Consider the following 24,981-nt stretch of genomic DNA (forward strand, 5'->3'; position numbering starts at 1 on the left):
TCCCCTTTAGTGCCCCCATAGTGCCGTTCTCCCCTTTAGTGCCCCCATAGTGCCGTTCTCCCCTTTACTGCCCCCCATAGTGCCGTTCTCCCCTTTAGTGCCCCCATAGTGCCGTTCTCCCCTTTAGTGCCCCCATAGTGCCATTCTCCCCTTTAGTGCCCCCATAGTGCCAGCTCCCCCCTTCAAAAAAAAAACAAAAAAATACACCGATACTTACCTCCATCAGCAGCGATGCGATGCAGGCCTTTTCCGGCCCGTGTCCCTGCTGTGTGCTGCCCGGCTCAGGCGGCGCGATGATGACGTCATCGCGCCGCCAGAGCCGGCCTCTGATAGGCTGCAGGCATTAGTGCCTGCGGCCTATCAGAAGAACAGGGGAGGGACACACCTCTCCCTCCCCTGCCGCAGCACAGGCATCTGTATCGCTGTCCTACAGATGCCTGTGCTGCGGCAGGGGAGGGATTAGATATGGAAGCGCTCATCTCCTACTGCACCCCCGCCCCCCCCCCCCCCCCCCCCACCGCCGCAATTACATCCAGGGCCGCGCGGCCTGTGGTGATCGGCGGTGCGGCCCTGAAGGATATAAAAAATAAATTTTGGCTGGTTGTTCTAGGGGGGGTCTAGACCCGCTGGACCCCCCCTGTAGGTGCGCCACTGCGTCCAACTAACGGGAACAGCCGTTCCCTGGCAGCTAATTGGGCGGGCGCAGCTCCTGCACCCGCCCGATCAGCGCGCCATAATAGTACTGCGCTGGCCGGCGAGTCACGTTCCGCTGCGCTGTACTATTACGGCGCTGGTCGGGTAGGAGTTAATCTCAAAAGATAACACCATGTGTATTTATATACTGTCTGCCCGTGATGAGGGACAATTTTTGGAAGCTTTGGAATATGAAAAAGCATAACACGTGCCATTACGTGCATTTATTCATAGCTATGTATGTCAGTGTCACTCAGACATGATTTACTACTGCTGTCATTGTGTTCGAGAGCTTGGGGAAGGGGGAGTGAAAAATCAAAAATTCATCCCAAACTGAACTTTTGAAAATTTCAGCTAACCTGAACCAAACCGAATTGCAACTGGTTCACTCATCTCTAGTACTATTGTGTGCCTTACATTCTACTGAGAAAGACTTTAGCAAGATGGAGGGACATAATTTACATTCTCTCCTAAATACATACCTCGCTATTTGGGAGAGAATTGCACAGAACAGTGTTTTGCTATAGTTAGATGTACTACAACTCCCATTTTGTACTTCCGCCATATGTGTACAGCGCTGGGAGTGAAGGGGTTAAGGGGCTTGTACAGAATTTGATAAACATGAACTTTTGCTTGTAAAAACATTGCCTCACCTGTCAGCAGGTTGTGTGTGGTACTGCAGCTCGGCTCCACTTACTTCAGCTTATCTGGAATGTCGGATACAATTCATGGACAGGCTTTTCTTTACTAATCTTCTAGAACCCCTTTAAATTACAGCATCCATCATATGCCTCAGTAACCATAACCTAGTGAACGCTATGACTCCAGCAGCCTCCACCATAAGAAAATGCACATGCTTGTGAAAAATATAGGGTTTCTATGTGCTGATTGGACAAGTGGTCCCATTACTGGCTCCATAACACCTTTACAAGAACCGTAGCTCCTCCAGGGCATGGATGATTCCACGTCCACGCGGTGGCTGTTACATGTGATGTCACCAGATCTAAGGTTAGTGACGTACAACTGCTTTATACATGAATATGATTTCTGTTAGGCCTCATGCTCACATTATGGGTCTGTACAACCTCTAAGGGCTGTAATGTCACGTTAATAATCAGTGACGTAACTAGAGGCGACCCCCTCCTCCCATGCAACCTTCAACCCCCCCTGTGACTAGTCAAGATAGCTCTCGCAGACCAGGCCCGACAGCCGCTCCGTCCATTTCCTACACATATTGTAAGTCACGTCACTGTGTATAATGTATAATACTGCCGAGGGGGGTCTGACAATAAAATCCTTCAGTCCTCCTCCCGAGCAGGCCCATTCTGGGTTTGGGCCCAGTAGCAGCCGCTTCCACTATGGCTATGCCCCTGTTCATACAGCGTACATACAGCTTCAGGGTCCATTCACACGTCTGTAGTGTATTGCGGATCCGCAATACACCCGGCCGGCACCCCCAATAGAACTGCCTATTCTTGTCCGCAATTGCGGACAAGAATAGGACAAGTTCTATTTTTTTGCGGAGCCGCGGCCCGGAAGTTCGAGGCCGCGCTCCGGAAATGCGGATGCGGAGAGCACATAGTGTGCACTCCGCATCCATTCCTGCCCCATTAAGAATGAATCGGTCCGCACCCGTTCCCGATATTGCGGAAGGGATGCGGACCCATTTGCGGATGTATGAATGGACCCTCATAGTGTGGACTGTTTGTGGTCTGTAGTCACCATTGGGTGTGCTCCAGGTCATATGTACTATTTGTGATTCAAATGCTATAGGTTAGAGATGTGTTCTATATAAATGGGCTGGGCGTAAGGAATTGGATACTCTGGCCCAGATTTACTAATCCTGTAGATGGCGTAAGCTTAGCCAGGCTGCCTAGTCCGGCCCCAGGTTTATCACAGGGGCTCAGGCTGGATGATAGGGATAGACACTTTTCTCTAACTCCATACCAACTATGGGTTGCTTGCCATACACAAGAAAATTTACATCAGAATTGTGGCGTGAGTTTGGCCCAAAATGGTACATTTTAGGCCCCACTCCTTCCTGCTAAGCCCCACCCTCTTGTTAAACACTGTAGAAACCTTTGATGCGCCGATTTGCACCACTCTTAATTAATCTGGGCCTCTGTCTCTGAATTAGGATTTGGACGTTTCACTGTAATTTGCATAAGGAATAGGTCAGATTTATTAATCTAAGGGCTTGTTCACACGGCAGGTTTTGTGCGCAGAATCCTCCTCCCATTGTCTTTCTAAAGACATCCATGTTGCCATTCATACGGCCATAGATTTTTCTCCCCCTCAGACTGAAGATCACATCCAGAGTGGACATCTTTGTGGCTTCTATAGTCTAGTTTCTCTAGTTGTGGCTTCTCTAGTTTCTCCCTACTGAATGGTTGTACTTATGTAGTTTCATCCGAGTACAAATTTGTGGCAGAAATTCTTGGATTTATGCCATAAACGTCATGCAGGGGCAGACTGGTCATAGACCCTACAGGGAAATTTCCTAGTGGGCCGATGCTCAAGGCCTCCTCATGGACGCCAGCCAGGTACATAATGATCTGATGCTCTGTGTTAATGCTAGGAGCTTCAGGTACTTCTGCATCTGACCAAAGGCCGCAGGGGCCCTCCTGAACTGTATTACCGTCCTCAGGACAGTGATACAGCTGAATACTGGGGTGAGGGCGGCAGTACTTTGTGCTGCACTATAGTATTTGCTTCTGCTGGGGCAGTACTTTGTGCTGCACTATAGTATTTGCTTCTGCTGGGGCGGTACTTTGTGCTGCACTGTGGTATTTGCTTCTGCTGGGGCGGTACTTTGTGCTGCACTGTGGTATTTGCTTCTGTTGGGGCAGGACTTTGTGCTACACTGTGGTATTTGCTTCTGCTGGGGCAGTACTTTGTGCTGCACTGTGGTATTTGGTTCTGCTGGGGCGGTACTTTGTGCTGCACTATAGTATTTGGTTCTGCTGGGGCAGGACTTTGTGCTGCACTGTGGTATTTGCTTCTGCTGGGGCAGTACTTTGTGCTGCACTGTGGTATTTGGCTCTGCTGGGGCAGTACTTTGTGCTGCACTATAGTATTTGGTTCTGCTGGGGCGGTACTTTGTGCTGCACTGTGGTATTTGCTTCTGCTGGGGCGGTACTTTGTGCTGCACTGTGGTATTTGCTTCTGTTGGGGCAGGACTTTGTGCTGCACTGTGGTATTTGCTTCTGCTGGGGCAGTACTTTGTGCTGCACTGTGGTATTTGGTTCTGCTGGGGCGGTACTTTGTGCTGCACTGTGGTATTTGGTTCTGCTGGGGCGGTACTTTGTGCTGCACTGTGGTATTTGCTTCTGCTGGGGCAGTACTTTGTGCTGCACTGTGGTATTTGGTTCTGCTGGGGCAGTACTTTGTGCTGTACTGTGGTATGTGCTTCTGCTGGGGCAGTACTTTGTGCTGCACTATATTGCTAGCCTACTTGTGTTGCCTCGCCTTCTGTCAGTTTGGACCCACCAACAACATGCGGCCACTTTTTTTTTTTTTTCCAGGGCCACTTTAAGTTCCCAGTCCGCCCCTGATTTCATGGCAAATACGGATTATTCTGCTGGATATTTTCTTTGTGAACATATCCTATAAAAACTGCCTTTGTTGCCCATAGCAAACCCATCACGTTTCATTTTCCAGGGCAGTGACACTGGTTGCTTTTTTTTATTTTATTTTATAAAGTTTCACCAATCTCACCCAAATATTTTTTATCTTTGGAGTCACTGTCCCGTCTCGGAGCTGGCAGGTGTGCTATAGCTATGCACGAGAATAATAAACGCTGCTTTTTTATTATTTCTACCTGTATCTGAGGAGATACACTCCTGACAGAGGTTTTCTGTGCTTTTCCCAACTCTGTTTGCTGCTCCCCATTAATCAATTTTATGGTCATGTCCTAACTGCCCTACGTCACCGTTCTATTCACTTGACAGCTGAAGCCACCTAGTGGTCACAGTTGGGAACACCCGAAGAAACACTTCAGCAGCAGTGTTTATGTATTTCTGGATATTTTCCCCTCACATTTTGGTGCATAACAAGCATAATAACCCAGAAAACGAATCCAGCCCATAACTGCCTGCCTTGACAACTTCATTAAGCGTGTTCAGTTTCAGTAGGGTGAACATTGAACAATCTACTGCGTGGTCTGCCAGCAACAAACATGGCTCCTCATTACTGGAGCCTATTGTGCCATAAACAATCATGGCTCCTTGTGTATCACCCCTAACCTTCCTCTAATTGGCTGCAGTCCGGAGCACGTGATGCAAAAGGGGCGTGGCTACTTGTCAGTCGCCTTGGTGTATTGAACTGGGAAGTGAATGACATTTCTGTCTGGAATTTGGGTAAGGGGGCGAAGTCACGTGTGTCTTGTGTGCGGGCTGCTTCTCTAGTCCAGCCGCAGCCATGTTCTGCTGCCTTCAGTCTGTAAATGATGACATTATTATTGCAGTGCTGGATTTCTCTTCACTCCTGGGGGCTTTTTGGGCGAATTCCCTAGCTGGTCCTGCGGAGGGAATCATACTTATCTGATGTCTGGGGGGTTCTAACGCCTCCCTGAACAGAACTATGCACCTAATCCCACCCAGTCCCCTTTATGCCCCCCACAAAGTAGTTATTCCCCCTTTATGCCACCACACAGTAGTTATGCTCACATTGTGCCCCCCCCCCCCTATACCACGGTATTAAGAAACGGTGATATGGCGATATTTCTTAATTACTGCTGTATTTTTGTGACGTCACGCCCGTTTCTGCCATGAGGCAGGGGGAGACAGTTTGCCGCAGGGCATAGGAGCCTCGGGCTCCCGTCCCTGATGGTCTGCCCCATAGGCCTAAAACCTATGTAGTAGTAGAACAGTTCAGGCGGTCGCGATGACATCATCATGACCACCTGCCCCAGGAAGCAGCAACTCAGGCCCTGTGGACTGAAGAAAACTGTGGCCTGCATCCAGGGGCATAGCTATAAATGACTGGGGCCCCCCAGCAAATATTTTAAAGTATTTTTTTCGCAACCCCTTCCTTTCACGCTGCCCCCATTCCTGTGGCTAGTAAAGATCGCTCTCTCAGACCAGCTGTTCCGTCCGTCTATACTGCCACTGTATATACAGTCCAGTCCACTGACCTGTCCCATTACTTTTGCCCCTTAACAAGTGGGAGGCACATATGCAAACTGTTGTAATTCCTACACCGTTCCCCTGATTTGGATGTAAATACCCTCAAATTAAGGCCTCGTGCACACGACCGTTGTGTGCACCCGTGGCCGCTGTTCCGTTTTCCGTGATTTTCTGCGGATCTATTGACTTTCAATGGGTCAGTTGAAAACTCGGAAAATGCACCGTTTGTCATCCGCCTCCGTGATCCGTGTATCCTGTCCGTTAAAAAAAATATGACCTGTCTTATTTTTTTGACGGACAACAGTTCACGGACCCATTCAAGGCAATGGGTCCGTGAAAAAACACGGATGCACACAAGATTGGCATCCGTGTCCGTGATCCGTGACCGTAGGTTACTTTCATACAGACGGATCCGAAGATCTGTGTGAAAACTCAGATCCGACAGTATATTCTAACTCAGAGGCGTTCCCATGGTGATGGGGACGCTTCTAGTTAGAATATACTACGAACTGTGTACATGACTGCCCCCTGCTGCCTGGCAGCACCTGATCTCTTACAGGGGGCTGTGATCTGCACAATTAACCCCTCAGGTGCTGCACCTGAAGGGGTTAATTGTGCGTATCATAGCCCCCTGTAAGGGATCCGGGGCTGCCAGGCAGCAGGGGGCAGACCCCCCTCCCTCCCCAGTTTCAATTTCATTGGTGGCCAGTGCGGTGGCACAAAAACATTGGTGGCACAGTGTGCGGCCTCCCCCCCCCCCCCCCCGATCATTGGTGGCAGCGGAGTTCCGATCGAAGTCCCAGTTTAATCGCTGGGGCTCCGATTGGTAACCATGGCCCTGGTTGCCATGGTTACTTAGCAATATTAGAAGCATCATACTTACTTGCTGGCTGCTGCGCTGTCTGTAATCGGCCGGGAGCTCCTCCTACTGGTAAGTGACAGATCATTAAGCAATGCGCCGCACAGACCTGTCACTTACCAGTAGGAGGAGCTCCCGGCCGGTCACAGACAGCTTAGCAGCCAGCAGGTAAGTATGACGCTTCTAATATTGCTAAGTAACCATGGCAACCAGGACTGCAGTAGCGTCCTGGTTGCCATGGTTACCGATCGGAGCCCCAGCGATTAAACTGGGACTCCGATCGGAACTCCGCTGCCACCAATGATCGGGGGGAGAGGGGAGGCCGCACACTGTGCCACCAATGTTATAAATACAATAGAGGGAGGGAGGGGGGGCCGGGGGGGTCCGCACACTGGCCACCAATGTTATAAATACAATAGAGGGAGGGGGGGGCGCACACTGTGCCACCAATGATAATACAATAGAGTGAGGGGGGGCCGCACACTGGCGACCAATGATATAAATACAATAGAGGCTGGGGGGGGGGGGGCGCACACTGTGCCACCAATGTTATAAATACAATAGAGGGAGGGGGGGCTGCACACTGGCCACCAATGTTATAAATACAATAGAGAGACGGAGGGAGGGGGGGCCGCACACTGTGCCACCAATGATATTCAAACTGGGGAGGGAGGGGGGTCTGCCCCCTGCTGCCTGGCAGCCCCTGATCTCTTACAGGGGGATATGATACGCACAATTAACCCATTCAGGTGCGGCACCTGAGGGGTTAATTGTGCTGATCACAGCCCCCTGTAAGAGATCGGGTGCTGCCAGGCAGCAGGGGGCAGTCTTGTACAAAGTTTGTAGTGTATTCTAACCTGAAGCGTCCCCATCACCATGGGAACACCTCTGTGTTAGAATATACTGTCGGATATGAGTTTTCATGATGTAACTCAAATCCGATGGTATATTCTAACATAGAGGCGTTCCCATGGTGATGGGGACGCTTCAAGTTAAAATATACGATCGGATTGGAGAAAACTCCGATCCAATGGTATAAAAGGGACTACTGGCTTTACATTGAAAGTCAATAGGGACGGATCCGTTTGCAATTGCACCATATTGTGTCAACGTCAAACGGATCTGTCCCCATTGACTTGCATTGTAAATCAGGACGGATCCGTTTGGGTCCGCACGGCCAGGCGGACACCAAAACAACTTTTTTTCATGTCCGTGGATCCTCCAAAAATCAAGGGAGACCCACGGACGAAAAAAAACGGTCACGGACCAACGGAACCCCGTTTTGCGGACCGTGAAAAAATACTGTTGTGTGCATGAGGCCTAAAGCTGACAGTCTGGAATTAAAGCACATCTTGTTCGTTTCAGTTCAAATCCATTCTGGTAGTGTATAGAGCCAAAAATGTTGATGTCCCAATATTTATGGACCTGACTGTAATTTCATTGTGTTATACTGTTGAGGGGGCCCTGACAAAATATTTAAGTCCTCTTCATCCTGGATGGGACCCTTCAGGGTCAGGGCCCCAAAGCAGCCGCTTCCCCTGCTTCCCCTATAGCTTCGCCCCTGCCTACATCGCAGACAGACACAGGTGAGTATAATGTGTTTTTTTAAACACATAAAATCAGAAATTTTCCTCCACTTTGCTGGTATTGTACAACCCTGCGGATTTGCCACATGAAAATCTGCAACGGCAAATCCGCAGATAATCAGTCATGTATGAACCCAGCTTAAGCGCAAAGGCAACGCCCCCATTGTACCTAGAGGCTGATTTGCATGTATTAAAACATAATTTTTCTCCATGGGACCAACACAGATGCCTTCAGCTGCCACTGCACATATGACAGGTCAGCCTGTTTTATAGGTACAAAGCTGCTGACAGATGCCCTTTGGCTTTTAGGCTCTGTTCACATCTTTAAGGCTACTTTCACACTTGCGGCAGAGAGATCCGGCAAGCAGTTCCGTTGCTGGAACTGCCTGCCGGATCAGGCAAAACGTATGCAAACTGATGACATTAGTTAGGCTGCTTTCACACTAGCGTTCGGTATTCCGTTCGTGAGCTCCGTTTGAAGGAGCTCACGAGCGGACCCGAACGCAGCCGTCCACCCCTGATGCAGTCTGAATGGAGGCGGATCCGCTCAGACTGCATCAGTCTGGTGGCGTTCAGCCTCCGCTCCGCTCGCCTCCGCACGGACAGGCGGACAGCTGAACGCTGCTTGCAGCGTTCGGGTGTCCGCCTGGCCGTGCGGAGGCGTGCGGATCCGTCCAGACTTACAATGTAAGTCAATGGGGACGGATCCGTTTGAAGATGCCACAATGTGGCTCAATCTTCAAGCGGATCCGTCCCCCATTGACTTTACATTGAAAGTCTGGACGGATCCGTCCCAGGCTATTTCCACACTTAGCTTTTTTTTGCTAAAATAATGCAGACGGATCCGTACTGAACGGAGCCTCCGTCTGCATTATTATGGGCGGATCCGTTCTGAACGGATCCGCCCGAACGCTAGTGTGAAAGTAGCCTAAGACTGATCAGGATCCTGATCAGTCTTAAAAATGCCTGATCAGTCGAAAAAATGCATTGAAATGCCGGATCCGTCTTTCCGGTGTCATCCGGCAAAACGGATCCAGCAGTTATTTTTTTTTTACCTTTTTTTCAGTCTGCGCATGCGCGGACCGGAAGGACGGATCCGGCATTCCGGTATTCTGAATGCCGGATCCGGCACTAATACATTCCTATGGGAAAAAATGCCGGATCCGGCATTCAGGTCCTTTTTTTTGCCGGAGATAAAACCGTAGCATGCAATGGTTTTATCTTTTGCCTGATCAGTCAAAACGACTGAACTGAAGACCTCCTGATGCATCCTGAACGGATTACTCTCCATTCAGAATGCATGGGAATATGCCTGATCAGTTCTTTTCCGGTATAGAGCCCCTAGAACAGAACTCTATGCTGGAAATGAAAAACGCAAGTGTGAAAGTACCCTTAGGTATATACATGACGTAAGGGCCCTTTCACACTTGCGTTGTCCGGATCCGGCATAGAGTTCCGTCGTCGGGGCTCTATGCCGGAAGAATCCTGATCAGAATTATCCTAATGCATTCTGAATGGAGAGAAATCCGTTCAGGATGCATCAGGATGTCTTCAGTTCCGGAACGGAACGTTTTTTGGCCGGAGAAAATACTGCAGCATGCTGCGCTTTTTGCTCCGGCCAAAAATCCTGAAGACTTGCCGCAAGGCCGGATCCGGAATTAATGCCCATTGAAAGGCATTGATCCGGGTCCGGCCTTAAGCTAAACGTCGTTTCGGCACATTGCCGGACCCGACGTTTAGCTTTTTCTGAATGGTTACCATGGCTGCCGGGACGCTAAAGTCCTGGCAGCCATGGTAAAGTGTAGCGGGGAGCGGGGGAGCACCATACTTACCGTCCGTGCGGCTCCCGGGGCGCTCCAGCGTGACGTCAGGGCGCCCCAAGCGCATGGATCACGTGATCACATGGAACACGTCATCCATGCGCACAGGGCGCTCTGACGTCATTCTGGAGCGCCCCGGGAGCCGCGCGGACTGTAAGTATACCGCTCCCCCGCTCCTACTATGGCAACTAGGACTTTAATAGCGTCCTGGGTGCCATAGTAACACTGAACGCATTTTGAAGACGGCTCCGTCTTCAAATGCTTTCAGTACACTTGTGTTTTTACGGATCCGGCGTGTAATTCCGGCAAGTGGAGTACACGCCGGATCCGGACAACGCAAGTGTGAAAGGGCCCTTAGACGGATGCCATGGAGTGCTATCTGTTACCATAGGGTTCCTCTGTTAAATAAAACTGATCTGTTAGGCTACATGCACACGACCGTATGTACACGGACCCATCCGTTGTTTTTTTTGCGGATCCATTGTAATAATGCCTAAAACAAACAAAAATAGGACATGTTCTATTTTTTTTTTTGCGGGGCTACGGAACGGACATACTGATGCGGGCAGCACACGGTTTGCTGTCCGCAATTTTTGCGGACCCATTGAAATGAACGGGATCGCATCCTATCTGCAAAAAAAAACGGAAGGGACACGGAAACAAAATGCGTTTGTGTGCATGTAGTTTTAATGTATACTTTTTTGCCGGCTTCTGCATTGTGGAAAAACGTAGTGCACTTTGCTTTTGCATCCTTTTTTCCGAACGTATATGTTAAACTTAGGACAATAATGTAATGTGAACAGCCCCTGAGGCTACTTTCACGTTAGCGTTTTCAATTCCGCTTTTGACTTCCGTCATAGGATCTCAATAGCGGAAGAAAATGCTTTATTTTTGTCCCCATTCATTGTCAATGGGTACAAAACTGAACGGAAATGCGATGTGGTGCGGAGCAAGATGTCTATTGTGTCAGAGAAAACAGATCCGTCCCCGTTGACTTACATTGTGTGCCAGGACGTATCCATTTTCTCTGACACAATAGAAAACGGATCCGTCCCCCATTGACTTTCATTGGTGTTCAAGACGGATCCGTCATGGCTATAGAAGACATAATATACCCGGATCCGTTTATGACAGATGCATGCGGTTGTACTATGGTAACGGAAGCGTTTTTGCAGATCCATGACGGATCTGCAAAAAACACAAGTGTGAAAGTAGCCTGAGAGGAGTTTTTCCAACAAACAGTGGGTGTCACCTGTTCAGAGGATAGCTGGGGTCTGAACTGAGGGTCCCAGAGAGCATGTGCATGGAAATGAATGATTTTTTTTTCAGGATTTGGGATCTCTCAGATACATCACTATGACTAAGGCCTCTTTCACATGACTGTATGGCTTTTTCAGTGTGGTCCGTTTTGTATGGATTCGTTTTTTGGTTTCCATTGTGTTTATGGTCCGTTTTTCTGTTTCGTTTTTCCATATGGCATATACAGTAATTACATAGAAAAAATTGGGCTGAGCATGACATTTTTAATAGATAGTTCTGCAAAAACGGAACGGATACGAAGACATACGGATGCATTTCCGTATGTATTCCGTTTTTTTGCGGACCCATTGACTTGAATAGAGCCACGGAACGGGATTTGCGGGCAATAATAGGACATGTTCTATCAACGGAACGGAAATACGGAAATGGAATTCATACGAAGTACATTCCGTATTTTTTGCGGAACTATTGAAATGAATGGTTCCATATACGGGCTGCAGAAAGCGGCCCGTAAATGGAAAAAAAAAACTGCCCTGTGAAAGAGGCCTAAGGGCTCGTTCACACGAACGTTTTTTGCGTTCCGTATGCGGGCCGTTTTTTTAGTTCCGTATACGGTACCATTCATTTCAATGGTTCTGCAAAAAAAACAGAATGTACTCCGTATGCATTCCATTTCCGTTTTTCTGTTCCGTTGAAAGATAGAACATGTTCCCTGACTCCATTCAAGTCAATGGGTCCGCAAAAAAACGAAACACATACGGAATGTACTCCGTATGTCTTCTGTATACGTTCCATTTTTGCGGAACCATCTATTGAAAATTGTATGCCGAGCCCAATTTTTGTAATATATGTAATTACTGTATATGCCATACGGAAAAACGAAATGGAACCGGAAACACTACTGAAACAAAAAACGGATCTGTTAAAAACAGCCCGCAAACACTGAAAAAGCCATACGGTCGTGTGAACGAGCCCTAACCCTCATGTTTTGCTATTTAGGACCATGTATTTCTTCATTATTTCTGTGGGGACCTGTGTCAGCATCCTTCTGCTTCTCCTATGGAACGGTAGGAGAGTAAATCAATGGATGTCTGAGCTGAAGCGCCGGTGGAGTTTCAAGGCTTTGTCCAGGGAGAAACGCAGAAAGAACTTGGATCAGGACACTTGTGATGCTCAGGAGATACAGGAGAAAATCCTGCTGGAATCCTTGGACAAGCATCGAAACACAGAGTATGGACTCAAGTACAGCTTCAGAGACGTAGAGGGTAAGTGCAGTCCTGACCCCAAGATAGAGCAGCAGATGACTGGACCTGCATTTGCCATGTTGAGGATCTCAATACCGCAATTAAACGGATCAGTTTTGATTTTGCACATCAGGATGCATCTGTTCCGTTAGGATGCAGTTGTGTGAAATCAAAACGGAAAAAAACGGATATATTAAATACATTTAAAGTCAATGGGTGACGGATCTGTTTTTTTTGGCTCCTAAAAAACTGACCTGTCATCATTGACTTACATTGTTTTCAGTGCTGGATCCGTTTTTTTTTGTTTTTATGACTGGACAGAAAACCGCACAAAACGGAATGCTGCCAGAACGGAAGACATCCTGATACATCCTGAACAGATCTCTTTCCATTCAGAATGCATGAAGACTAAACAGAAATGTTTTTTTTCTGGTATTGAGATCATCTGCCGAATCTCAATACCGGTAAACAACAATGCAAGGGTCCATTCACACATCCGTGTGTGTTTTGCGGATCCACGGATCCGTGGATCCGCAAAACACGGACACCGGCAATGTACGCTATTGCGGACAAGAATAGGACATGTTCTATTTTTTTCAGGATCGGAATTGCGGACGGCCCCATAGAAATGTATGGGTCCGCAATTCCGTTCCGCAAAATGCGGAATGGAATTGCGGATGTGTGAATGGAGCCTAAGTGTGAGAGTAGTCTAAGGCCCCTTTCACACGTGCGAGTATTCCGCGCGGGTGCGATGCGTGAGTTGAACGCATTGCACCTGCACTAAATCCGGACCCATTCATTTCTATGGGGCTGTTCACATGAGCGGTGATTTTCACGCATCACGTTCTATATTCTGCGTTTTTCACGTAACGCAGGCCTATAGAAATGAATGGGGTTGCGTGAAAATCGCAAGCATCCGCAAGCAAGTGCGGATGCGGTGTGATTTTCACGCATGGGTTCTAGGTGACAGTCTATTCACTGTATTATTTTCCCTTATAACATGGTTATAAGGGAAAATAATAGCATTCTGACTACAGAATGCATAGTACAATAGTGCTGGAGGGGTAAAAAAAAGTTAACTCACCTTCTCCTCTTGATCGCGTAGTTCCCGGTCTCTTTACTTCTTTAATGATGAGCTGTGGGCTAAAGGACCTGTGGTGACGTCAGATCACATGCTCCATCACCACGGTGATGGACCATGTGATTGGAGCATGTGATCTGACGTCACCAAAGGTCATTTAGCCCACAGCTCATCATTAAAGAAGTAAAGAGAACGGGAACTACGCAATCAAGAGGAGAAGGTGAGTTAACTTTTTTATTTATTTTTAACCCCTTCAGCACTATTATACTATGCATTCTGTATTCAGAATGCTATTATTTTCCCTTATAACCATGTTATAAGGGAAAATAATACAATCTACAGAACATCAATCCCAAGCCCGAACTTCTGTGAAGAAGTTCGGGTTTGGGTACCAAACATGCGCGATTTTTCTCACGCGAGTGCAAAACGCACCTGCCTCTTATCCGGGCCAAAAATAAGACGCCCGTGTGAAAGAGTCCTAAATCTGATTGTTCTGGGTCTGACATTCCAGGGAACACTGCAGCTTCAGAAAAGTCTTCTTTGGAGACCAGCTTAAATTTTACTAGAGCAGTGACTGGCATGGGCCTGGCTGCTACATTCAGAGTAGATTGCAGAGTGGAACAACTCCTGCCTGGAGGGTTGATTCTGCTGGTTAAATGCTTGTGAAAATTGGTTGCAGCGTTCTCAAGGCAAAAAGACTTTTACACCTTTATCTCAATTACAGATTAAAGGGAACCTGTCACCGGGATTTTGTGTATAGAGCTGAGGACATGGGTTGCTAGATGGCCGCTAGCACATCCGCAATACCCAGTCCCCATAGCTCTGTGTGCTTTTATTGGGTAAAAAAACCGATTTGATACATATGCAAATTAACCAGAGATGAGTCCTGTATGTGAGATGAGTCAGGGACAGGACTCATCTCAGGGTAATTTGCATATATATAAAATCGTTTTTTTTTTACCCAATAAAAGCACACAGAGCTATGGGAACTGGGTATTGCGGATGTGCTAGCGGCCATCTAGCAACCCATGTCCTCAGCTCTATACCCAAAATCCCGGTGACAGGTTCCCTTTAAGTGAGGGGTGGGGCTAGCCCCTCGGTGCACCTCATCATCTCTTTACAGTGCTGGCCCCATCCTTCTGCGCACTGAAGCCCTCATTGGCATAAATGGTAATTAACTTTTTTTTTTTCTTGGGAACCTCTTAACCAATTTTCACAAGACGGGAATCATTTTAATCAACAGGATCAACCCTGTCAGGCAGTGTGCCTGGTTTTATAGGGTGGATCCTGGTGGCAGGTGCTCTTTCTCACTACAGACTTGAGATCTTGTGTTTTCACCTTCTGTGCTGTGGGGCTGTATAGGAAAAGGACATTGGTGGTGCTGAGCATGATGGGAACAGCCTTGCATGCAGATTTTTTTCCACTTTTTTATTAGTGTCTTTTATTAAGATTTTTTTTCTTTTTATGGGCTATTTGTCAGTTAAAGCATGTAATCATCCCCTGGGGATGGGTTATTAAATGGGTATTCCCATCTGGGATCACTAGGCTATGCCATCACTGTCAGATAGGTACGGGTCCCATGTCTGGACCCACTCCTATCTCCAAAACAGGACCCCCAAAGTGATCAGAAGGCAGCCGTACATGCGTGGCCACCCTCCGTTCACTATGTGCTGGCTCGGCTATTTCTGGAAGTCCAATAGTGGTGAATGAAGACATTGGCACAGTACGCTCTCCTTTAACTGCTATGGGACCAGAAAATAGCCGAGCACACTGGCTTGACTACTTTTCGAACTCCCGTAGCAATGTATGGAGAGCATGCTTTGACTGCGTGGTGCGCTGTCCTTCACTTCAGGGACCCTGTTTTCTAGATAGCAGCAGGTCCTAGAGGTGGGACCGTACCTTTCGGACATTGATGGCTTATCCTAGTGATATGCCAACAATGTCCCAGATGGGCCAACCCCTTTAAGGCTGGGTTCACACAGGCATTGCAGGAAAAGAAGCGGGTGTGTTGTGGGAACATGCACGATTTTTCCCCGCAAAGCGTTTTCATGCGTTTTGCACGCGCGCGAGAAAAATCGGCATGTTTTTCACAGAACTTCACAGAAGTTCGGGTTTGGATTCAGTATTCTGTAAATGTTATTATTTTCCCTTATAACATGGTTATAAGGGAATATAAGAGCATTCTTTAATACAAAATGCTTAGTAGAAGGTCAATTGAGGGTTAAAAAATAAAATGAACTCACCTCCTCCAATTGATCGCGTAGTTGCCGGTCTCCTGTTCTTTCTTCAGGACCTGTCAAAGGACCTGTGGAAAGTCACTGAGCTCATCACATGGTCCATCAGTGATGTACCATGTCTCCACAGGTCCTTTGACAGGTCCTGAAGAAAGAACAGGAGATCGGCAGCTACGCGATCAATTGGAGGAGGTGAGTTTATTTTTTAACCCTCAATTGACTTTCTACTATGCATTCTGTATTAAAGAATGCTATTATTTTCCCTTATAACCATGTTATAAGGGAAAATAATACAGTGAATAGACTTTCATCTTAGCAACCATGCATAAAAATCGCATCGCATCCGCACTTGCTTGCAGATGCTTGCGATTTTCACGCAGCCCCATTCACTTCTGTGGGGCCTGCGTTGTGTGAAAAACGCACAATATACAGCCTGCTGCGATTTTTACGCAACGCACAAGTGTTGCGTGAAAATCACCTCTCATGTGCACAGCCCCATAGAAATGAATGGGTCCGGACTCAGTGCGGGTGCAATGCGTTCACCTCGCGCATTGCACCCGCACGGAAATCTCGCCCGTGTGAACCCAGCCTAAAGGAGTTCTCTGCTTTTCCTATATTTATTACTTATCTTGAAGATAGGTCATCAATATAGGAAAAGTGGAGAACCCCTTTAAGGCCTCATGCACACGACTGTTGTTCGGGTCTGCATCCGAGCCGCAGTTTTTGTGGCTCGGGTGCGGACTTATTCACTTCAATGGGGCCGCAAAAGATGCGGACAACACTCCGTGTGCTGTCCGTATCCGTTGCTCTGTTCCGAGGCCCCGGAAAAAAATATAGCATGCCCTATTCTTGTCCGTTTTGCGGACAAGGATAGGCATGTCTACAACGGCTTCTGTTTTTTTGCGGATCCGCGATTTGCGGTCCGCAAAAAACAGCACGGTCGTGTGCATGAGGCCAAAGGAGGAGGATTATCTCTGCAACAGTTGAATGAAGCTCTGCCTGAAAAAAAGCAGGATTACTGACTTGCAGTAGCTGCAGCAGGCGGTTCAGGCACCCTTCTTCAAGATGAGGAAGAGGGGGACATAATGAATGTAAATCTTAGGAGGAGGAGGATGAAGTAAGCCCAGTGAGGACGAGCAGCGGGAATAGTCTAGTTTGGAATATAGTTCCAGAGATTACTAAAACATGAATGGTCTACCGCTGACTCTTAAGAAAGTTGCAACTGACGGCACTAAGAAAAGTAGGTAAGGCTACTTTCACACTAGCGTTCGATCGGATCCGTTCTGAACGGATCCGATCATAATAATGCAGACGGAGGCTCCGTTCAGAACGGATCCGTCTGCATTATTTTAGCATATAACAGCTAAGTGTGAAAATAGCCTCGTACGGATCCGTCCAGACTTTCAATGTAAAGTCAATGGGGGACGGATCCGCCTGAAGATTGAGCCATATTGTGGCATCTTCAAACGGATCCGTCCCCATTGACTTACATTGTAAGTCTGGACGGATCCGCACGCCTCCGCACGGCCAGGCGGACACCCGAACGCTGCAAGCAGCGTTCAGCTGTCCGCCTGTCCGTGCGGAGGCGAGCGGAGCGGAGGCTGAACGCCGCCAGACTGATGCAGTCATTCAGACTGCATCAGGGCTGGACGGCTGCGTTCGGGTCCGCTCGTGAGCCCCTTCAAACGGAGCTCACGAGCGGACCGACGAACGCTAGTGTGAAAGCAGCCTAATGTTTGTGGCTTACTGGCTTTTCATTTTTTTTATTTCTTTACTTGGAGCTTGCTTCTCGTGCCCAGATATGTTAAAGGGAACCTGTCACCAGGATTTTGTGTATAGAGCTGAGGACATGGGTTGCTAGATGACCGCTAGCACATCCGCAATACCCAGTCCCCATAGCTCTGTGTGCTTTTATTGTGTAAAAAACGATTTGATACATATGCAAATTACCCTGAGATGAGTCCTGTCCCTGACTCATCTCACATACAGGACTCATCTTAGGTTAATTTGCATATGTATCAAATCGTTTTTTCTACATAATAAAAGCACACAGAGCTATAAGGACTGGATATTGCGGAGGTGCTAGCGGCCATCTAGCAACCCATGTCCTCAGCTCTATACACAAAATCCTGGTGACAGGTTCCCTTTAAAACCTGACTGCAATTTCATCCCTGCAGATGTGTCCTCATTTCAGAAGAAACATCCCCTGACTCGGCATAACGACTACACAGACTATTTACAGCGCACATCACAGGGAGAAGAAAACATTCTGGTGCAGGGAAGGCCCTCTGTCCTAGTGGCAACTGCAGGGACTTCTGGGAACCAGACCGTCGTCCCCATCAGTAATGAGAGTGCAACTGAGCGCTTCATTCAGGTACTTCCTGTCTCCTGATGCAACACCACAGTTTCCGTGTGCAGTCTGCATTTTTTGTGTGGACTCACTAACTTCAATAGGTCTATGGTCTGCATTCTGCGGACATATTATGTCTTTCTAAAGAATGAACATACGGATGCAGAAAGAGCATGAATTATCCATTTGCTTTCCACAAGATGATAGAACATTCCTGCAGACCACGGACCCACTGAAGTGAAAAAACTGATGCAATACGGACAGTATCTGCAATTTGCGGACGGCATAATACATGTGGTCGTGTGCATGAGGCCATGTACAGTATGTTATGTGGAGTGATTGTATGTGTGAGCAATTCAATAGTTGTATTGTTCTCAGTAAAAAAAAACAAATAATAGGGTTCATATGTGATACCTTTTAGGGTACACATGCTGCATAAATAGTCCACCATGTAAACTGACCCGTGGTGTGGCTTTCCACTGCAGATCATACCCTTTGCAACTCAGAGGGTGAAACCCGCAGCACAATCTATGACAAACTTGCATGCAACGCATGCAGATTTCACTGTGAATACGCGGAAACCGCGTAGCAGAAATTCCGCTGCATTTGGCCATACCCTTAAAGGGGTTGTGTAAGTTAAAATGATATTATGTGCATTTCGTGTAGGGCCAATAAAATTATATAGTACAGCCCTCCGATTCAGTGCTACTCCATCATTTTCCCCAGGCTGCAGCCAGTTATTGATGTCCTGTATACTGCTGCAGGCAGTTAGTGTCCCCAGCAGGCTATTTCGTGCTAGTATGCACTTTGTCTGGCCTGACACATAGCAGCAGAAGGGGATTAGGTACCGTAGTGCCAGTCATGTACCTTGGAATTAAATAGTTTCTGCTAGCCATTGAACAGTATCATAGAGAGCAATAACACCTTTTTCTGCTGGTTAACATGGCAGATAGGTCCTTACTTATGGAGAGATTCAGTTACAGAATGTTTTTAATAAACTTGCTTTCAAAGGGGTTGTCTCACTTCACCAAATGGCATTTATCTTGTAGACAACGTTAATACAAGGCACTTACTAATGTATTGTGATTGTCCATATTGCCTCCTGTGCTGGCTTGATTCAGTTTTCCATCACATTATGCACTGCCTGTATCCAGGGGTTACGGAAACCGCTGCCGCGCAAATATGAGGAGGCCAGGATGGGAGCTGCTGTGCCTGTGTGTGCAGTCATATTCCTGGTGGCATTAGTGGCAGAGCTTGTTAAGAGCTCATTTGCTTCCCTTTCTTCCCAGAATTCCAAAGGAACATGTATGGCCTACAAGTCTTCTCATTCTGATTAAGGCGCTCTCTCCCCAAGGAGAGATAGTAGCCCCCGAATCCTGACCAGTTAAAGGGTTTCTGTCACCTGAAAAATGGGTATTAGGTTGGCTGATATAAGCGATGTGCTAATGTCAGCTGAACATAACTATGTTAGTGCCATCTCACTGCGTGCCGCCGTTATTGAGAAAAACTAACTTTTATAATATGCTAATTAGCCTCTAGGAGCAGGGGGAGCGTTGCCCCTGCTCGTAGAGGCTCTGTTCTCCCACCTCTGGCCACGCCCTGCTACACTAGATTTTATGGAATATGTGCCCCTTTGCCCACCTTGGCTGCAAAAAAGTGTCACACATGTGGTATCGCCGTACTCAGGAGAAGTTGGGGAATGTGTTTTGGGGTGTCATTTTACATATACCCATGCTGGGTGAGAAAAATATCTTGGTCAAATGCCAACTTTGTATAAAAAAATTGGAAAAGTTGTCTTTTGCCAAGATATTTCTCTCACCCAGCATGGGTATATGTAAAATGACACCCCAAAACACATTCCCCAACTTCTCCTGAGTACGGCGATACCACATGTGTGACACTTTTTTGCAGCCAAGGTGGGCAAAGGGGCACATATTCCAAAGTGCACCTTTCGGATTTCGCAGGCCATTTTTTACACATTTTGATTGCAAAGTACTTCTCATGCATATGGGCCCCTAAAATGCCAGGGCAGTATAACTACCCCACAAGTGACCCCATTTTGGAAAGAAGACACCCCAAGGTATTCCGTGAGGGGCATGGCGAGTTCCTAGAATTTTTTATTTTTTGTCGCAAGTTAGTGGAATATGAGACTTTGTAAGAAAAAAAAAAATTAAAATAAAAATCATCATTTTCCGCTAACTTGTGACAAAAAATAAAAAGTTCGATGAACTCACTATGCCCATCAGCGAATACCTTAGGGTGTCTACTTTCCGAAATGGGGTCATTTGTGGGGTTTTTCTACTGTCTGGGCATTGTAGAACCTCAGGAAACATGACAGGTGCTCAGAAAGTCAGAGCTGTTTCAAAAAGCGGAAATTCACATTTTTGTACCATAGTTTGTAAACGCTATAACTTTTACCCAAACCATTTTTTTTTTTGCCCAAACATTTTTTTTTTTATCAAAGACATGTAGAACAATAAATTTAGCGAAAAATTTATATATGGATGTCGTTTTTTTTGCAAAATGTTACAACTGAAAGTGAAAAATTTCATTTTTTTGCAAAATTTTTATTAAATTTCGATTAATAACAAAAAAAGTAAAAATGTCAGCACCAATGAAATACCACCAAATGAAAGCTCTATTAGTGAGAAGAAAAGGAGGTAAAATTCATTTGGGTGGTAAGTTGCATGACCGAGCGATAAACTGTGAAAGTAGTGTAGTGCCGAAGTGTAAAAAGTGCTCTGGTCATGAAGGGGGTTTTAGCTAGCGGGGCTGAAGTGGTTAAGCCAGTACTCTCTTGCTCTGCACTGATGAGGGGCAATCACCCCGAAACAGCTGTCTGCAGATGAGATGGTGGCTTATCTAAAGGGTGGAACATTGACTTATAGGATAGCTGCCTTACATCTGGTGGCATTAGAGAAAAATTTATATATACATGTCGTTTAAAAAAATAAAAATACAACTGAAAGTGAAAAATGTCATTTTTTTGCAAAAATTTTATTAAATTTCGATTAATAACAAAAAAAGTAAAAATGTCAGCAGCAATGAAATACCACCAAATGAAAGCTCTATTAGTGAGAAGAAAAGGAGGTAAAATTCATTTGGGTGGTAAGTTGCATGACCGAGCAATAAACAGTGAAAGTAGTGTAGTGCAGAATTGTAAAAAGTGGTCTGGTCATTAAGGGAGTTTAAGCTAGGGGGGCTGAAGTGGTTAAGCAGTGGACTTTACAGAGTAATGTGCTGGGAGCAGGACAGCGGAGAACATACCCATTGAAGGAGGTTTTTCCCAGAACAGATATGAGTAGGTGCTGATAAGTGAAGTTCACTAGCTGCAGTGGATGAACAGTATATAGCCATGGCCACCTTCTGTTTAGGCAGGTCTCCTCTTCTATATTGTGTACCTACTCTTGGTGTCTGTTACATATCAGCTCTCCTTATAACAAACCCACTATGAGAGACAATAGACGCTATAAGTCATAGAGTCCCCACAGTGAATTCCTAAACTAAAGGGCCCTTTACACTGCTGATTCTCGGCTAGGTGATCGCTAACAAGCATTCATAGGAACGCTTGTTAGCGATTATCTGGAGATGTAAAGGTGCATCCGGTTACCTGATGAACGAGCGAAACCCTCGTTCATCGGATAATCGCATCACTTATGCGGTCACAAAAAGCGTTTTAATGCGGCAGCAGATCGTCTGCTGCCAGCAAACAATGAGTCTGTATGGGGAAGAGCGATGGTATTAGCGATCACTCCTCCCCATACTGTGGAGGAGATTGCTTCATGTAATGGCAATGGTCTCTCACTGTCGAGCAGGCACTTATCGAGAAGCAATGCTTCCTTCCTGACAATCGCCTGCAAAATTAAAAAAAGGCTTCAAGGAAGCACCATGAATATGTCCGCTGCCTGTTGAAGGATGCAGTGGAGATCTGCTGTATTTAATTTTACATAGTCAGTTCTTTTTTTCATATCTTTTCTAAACTTCTGGTCCCTATTCTAGGGAGAAGCTGTGTATCTGGAAGTCATTAACAAAGCTTTCCCTGGAGCTTTGGAAAAAGTGTTCAAGTTCACATTTCCACCTAGTATCCACCACTCTGATGCTGGGATTCCCATTATTCCATATCCATCAACCTTATCAGTGAATTTTATGAAGGACCTCTACTCTCCTGCAGTACCAGTCCATCCCACCATGTCGTATCATGAGATACTTTACACTCAGCTTCTCTTCTCTCTCAGGGACCCGGACCTAAGTATGCTTGAGACTCATTTTTTCTGGTTCCTTCACTATGTTTTCTCCACCTGCGAGGATTGCTGGAAGTCTCTAGTTACTGATATTCAGAAAGGACGCCTCAGTTCACAATGTAAGGTTCCTCTAGAAACCAGAAGGCAAATAGAAGACATGCTAGTCCCAGATGCATCACGAGCTGCAGAACTGCACTCTCAGTTCCAGAAGGGGTTTCATGGCATTGTGAGGAGGTTGTGGCCCAAGTTGCAGGTGATTCTGGCCGTGGAAAGTGGAGGCAGTGACTTGGATCGACAGATTCTTCAGGACAGTGCGTGCCAGGGGATTCCACTTTACTCTCCCACATATTGTGCAGCAGAAGGTATGGACTTAATTTTTAATAGGTTCCTCTCATCCACTGTAATGTATTGCTGTCTCCATTCAGTATATGTAAGTTAACTGGGTATTTATGGCTTATTGCATAGATATGTCATAACACTTTGAGATGGGAATACCTCTTTAGTAAGCCAGTTTTACATCTGTGGTAGAGAACAGCCTGCCGGATCTCTCCAGATCCGGCATTGCCAGATACTAGCACCTTTCTACATGACCCCATTGACTATAATGGGGTCCAGAACAGATCCAGCTGCTACCTGGAAAATATGCAGAGAATCAAAAACCCATCGGTTTTTTCCATCCGATTCCTGGCATTGTCTGCTGGTCAGAACACCCAGCTGCAGGTGTAAAACTAGCCTTTTCTGTTTAATCTGTGTCTCTTTCTTCTTTCTTTTAATAATAATTCTGCCATGTTGCTGTTCCATTTTCTTTCCCAGGTCTCTGTGGAGTAAATCTTTGGCCGATGGAAGAAATCCCTCAGTATGTTCTGTGCCCCCGATCTGTATTTTTTGAGTTCATACCTGTGGACATGAGTGAGCAGGAGCAGCCATCTACATTGTGTATACAAGACGTCAGTGCAGACAAAGCCTATGAGTTGGTTATAACGAACAGAGATGGACTTTACAGGTCAGTAAGTGTGTTTTAAAGCTTTGTTTAAAGGAGCTAAGTTGGATTATGACTAGTGTTGAGCGAACTTGTGTTTTAAGTTCGGCGTCTAAAGTTCGGGTTATCGAAGAATCGCGTTATGGATTCCGCTACCACGGACCAAGTTATGGTTCGTGGTAGCGGAATCCATAACGCGATTCTTCGATAACCCGAACTTTAGATGCCAAACTTAAAACACAAGTTCGCTCAACACTAATTATGACTCATGCCAATAAATGTGTATGTGACGATATGGAGCACATCGGATGACCTGAAGAGTTCTGTGTCACACTAAAGGACTTTCCAGAACTTAGATCAGTATTTCTGCTTAGCTTCTCCTTCTCTTTTCTCACAGACCCTGGATGTTATTTTTTACTACACCATACAGAGTGAGGCATCTACGAAGCCATTAAAGATGATTTTCAGACTGGAAACCCTTTTTTGGAATGAGAACCTGTTGGTGATTAGCTGATCTCCACAGGTCGTGCAGTTAAAATTTTTGCCAAAGGGTGGCGCAGGTGGGGCACAGGGGAAATGTGGCATTATTTGCCAGCCATTCAAATGTGAATGATTATTAAAAACCTGTTTGGGAATAGTCCTCTAGATTGGGAGTCGCTGTTTGCAGCAGCTCTCAACGCTGGCAAAAAATAATGGGACATTTGAATGGGACGAACAGCTGTAAATACACTGCATCGTTGCTATAGTCTAGACACCATGCAGTAAATATTGAAGAGGACGTAGTGCTCGCTTGACCACCACTGCACCAGACCCCTGCCAGTCTGATATTGCTGACCTATTTTGATCATAGATCAAAACACGGTCACAGCAGCATCTCCGGTTCCATCTTTATTTCTTGTACTTAAAAAGAATGTGTACACAACAGCAGCAATGTTTCGGCTACATGGTAGCCTTTTTTTTTTTTTTTTTAGGTTTCAAAATAATTTTATTCTGAATCATGAGCAGAAGATACAACAACCCCACACTGGGGTACTTGCCGTACAGCCAAAAATGAAAACATATTTAAGTACCATCAATATAGGGGAAGGGGGGAGGAGGGAAAAAAAGGAAAGGAAGACGGAGGAAGGACGCGAAGAATGGGGGGGGGAGGGGAAAATCCTACAACCCAGATACAAATACTGTATAGCCCTAACCACTATTTAGAACGAGAAACCTCAAAATTTTTTCCATGGGGACCATGTGGCTTCAAACACTTGTGATCTTTTGGATTCCCACCCAGCAATTTGCTCCAATCTGTAAAGCGCATCACATTTCGCAGTCCACTGGGAGATAGAAGGGGCCCTGCGACTCTTCCAGTTAAAGGCTATGAGGATCCTAGCAGCCGCTAATAATTGACCCAGCAAGGAGATGATATGCCTATTCCCTTTAAAGTCACCCAACAACCCCAACAGACACCCTTTAGCTGAAGGGATAAACTTTATCCCACTAATCTGTGAGCATATAGTACA

At 46.4% G+C, this 24,981-nt stretch overlaps 1 protein-coding gene across 1 annotated transcript in view; it reads left to right on the top strand.

Annotated features, from left to right (window-relative positions):
- Positions 1-4,984: 4,984 nt before the first annotated feature.
- The window catches only part of GHDC (GH3 domain containing), a 64,773-nt gene continuing 44,776 nt past the window's right edge, over positions 4,985-24,981 (top strand). The window contains exons 1-5 of the mRNA XM_044296645.1: positions 4,985-5,051; positions 12,344-12,609; positions 18,081-18,277; positions 22,253-22,856; positions 23,308-23,497. Coding sequence (XP_044152580.1) covers positions 12,348-12,609; positions 18,081-18,277; positions 22,253-22,856; positions 23,308-23,497 — 1,253 coding nt within the window. The 5' untranslated portion in view covers positions 4,985-5,051; positions 12,344-12,347. The remainder of the gene's footprint in view (positions 5,052-12,343; positions 12,610-18,080; positions 18,278-22,252; positions 22,857-23,307; positions 23,498-24,981) is intronic.

The sequence above is a fragment of the Bufo gargarizans genome, chromosome 6, assembly GCF_014858855.1.
Source record: "Bufo gargarizans isolate SCDJY-AF-19 chromosome 6, ASM1485885v1, whole genome shotgun sequence".
In the NCBI taxonomy this organism is placed as follows: domain Eukaryota; kingdom Metazoa; phylum Chordata; class Amphibia; order Anura; family Bufonidae; genus Bufo; species Bufo gargarizans.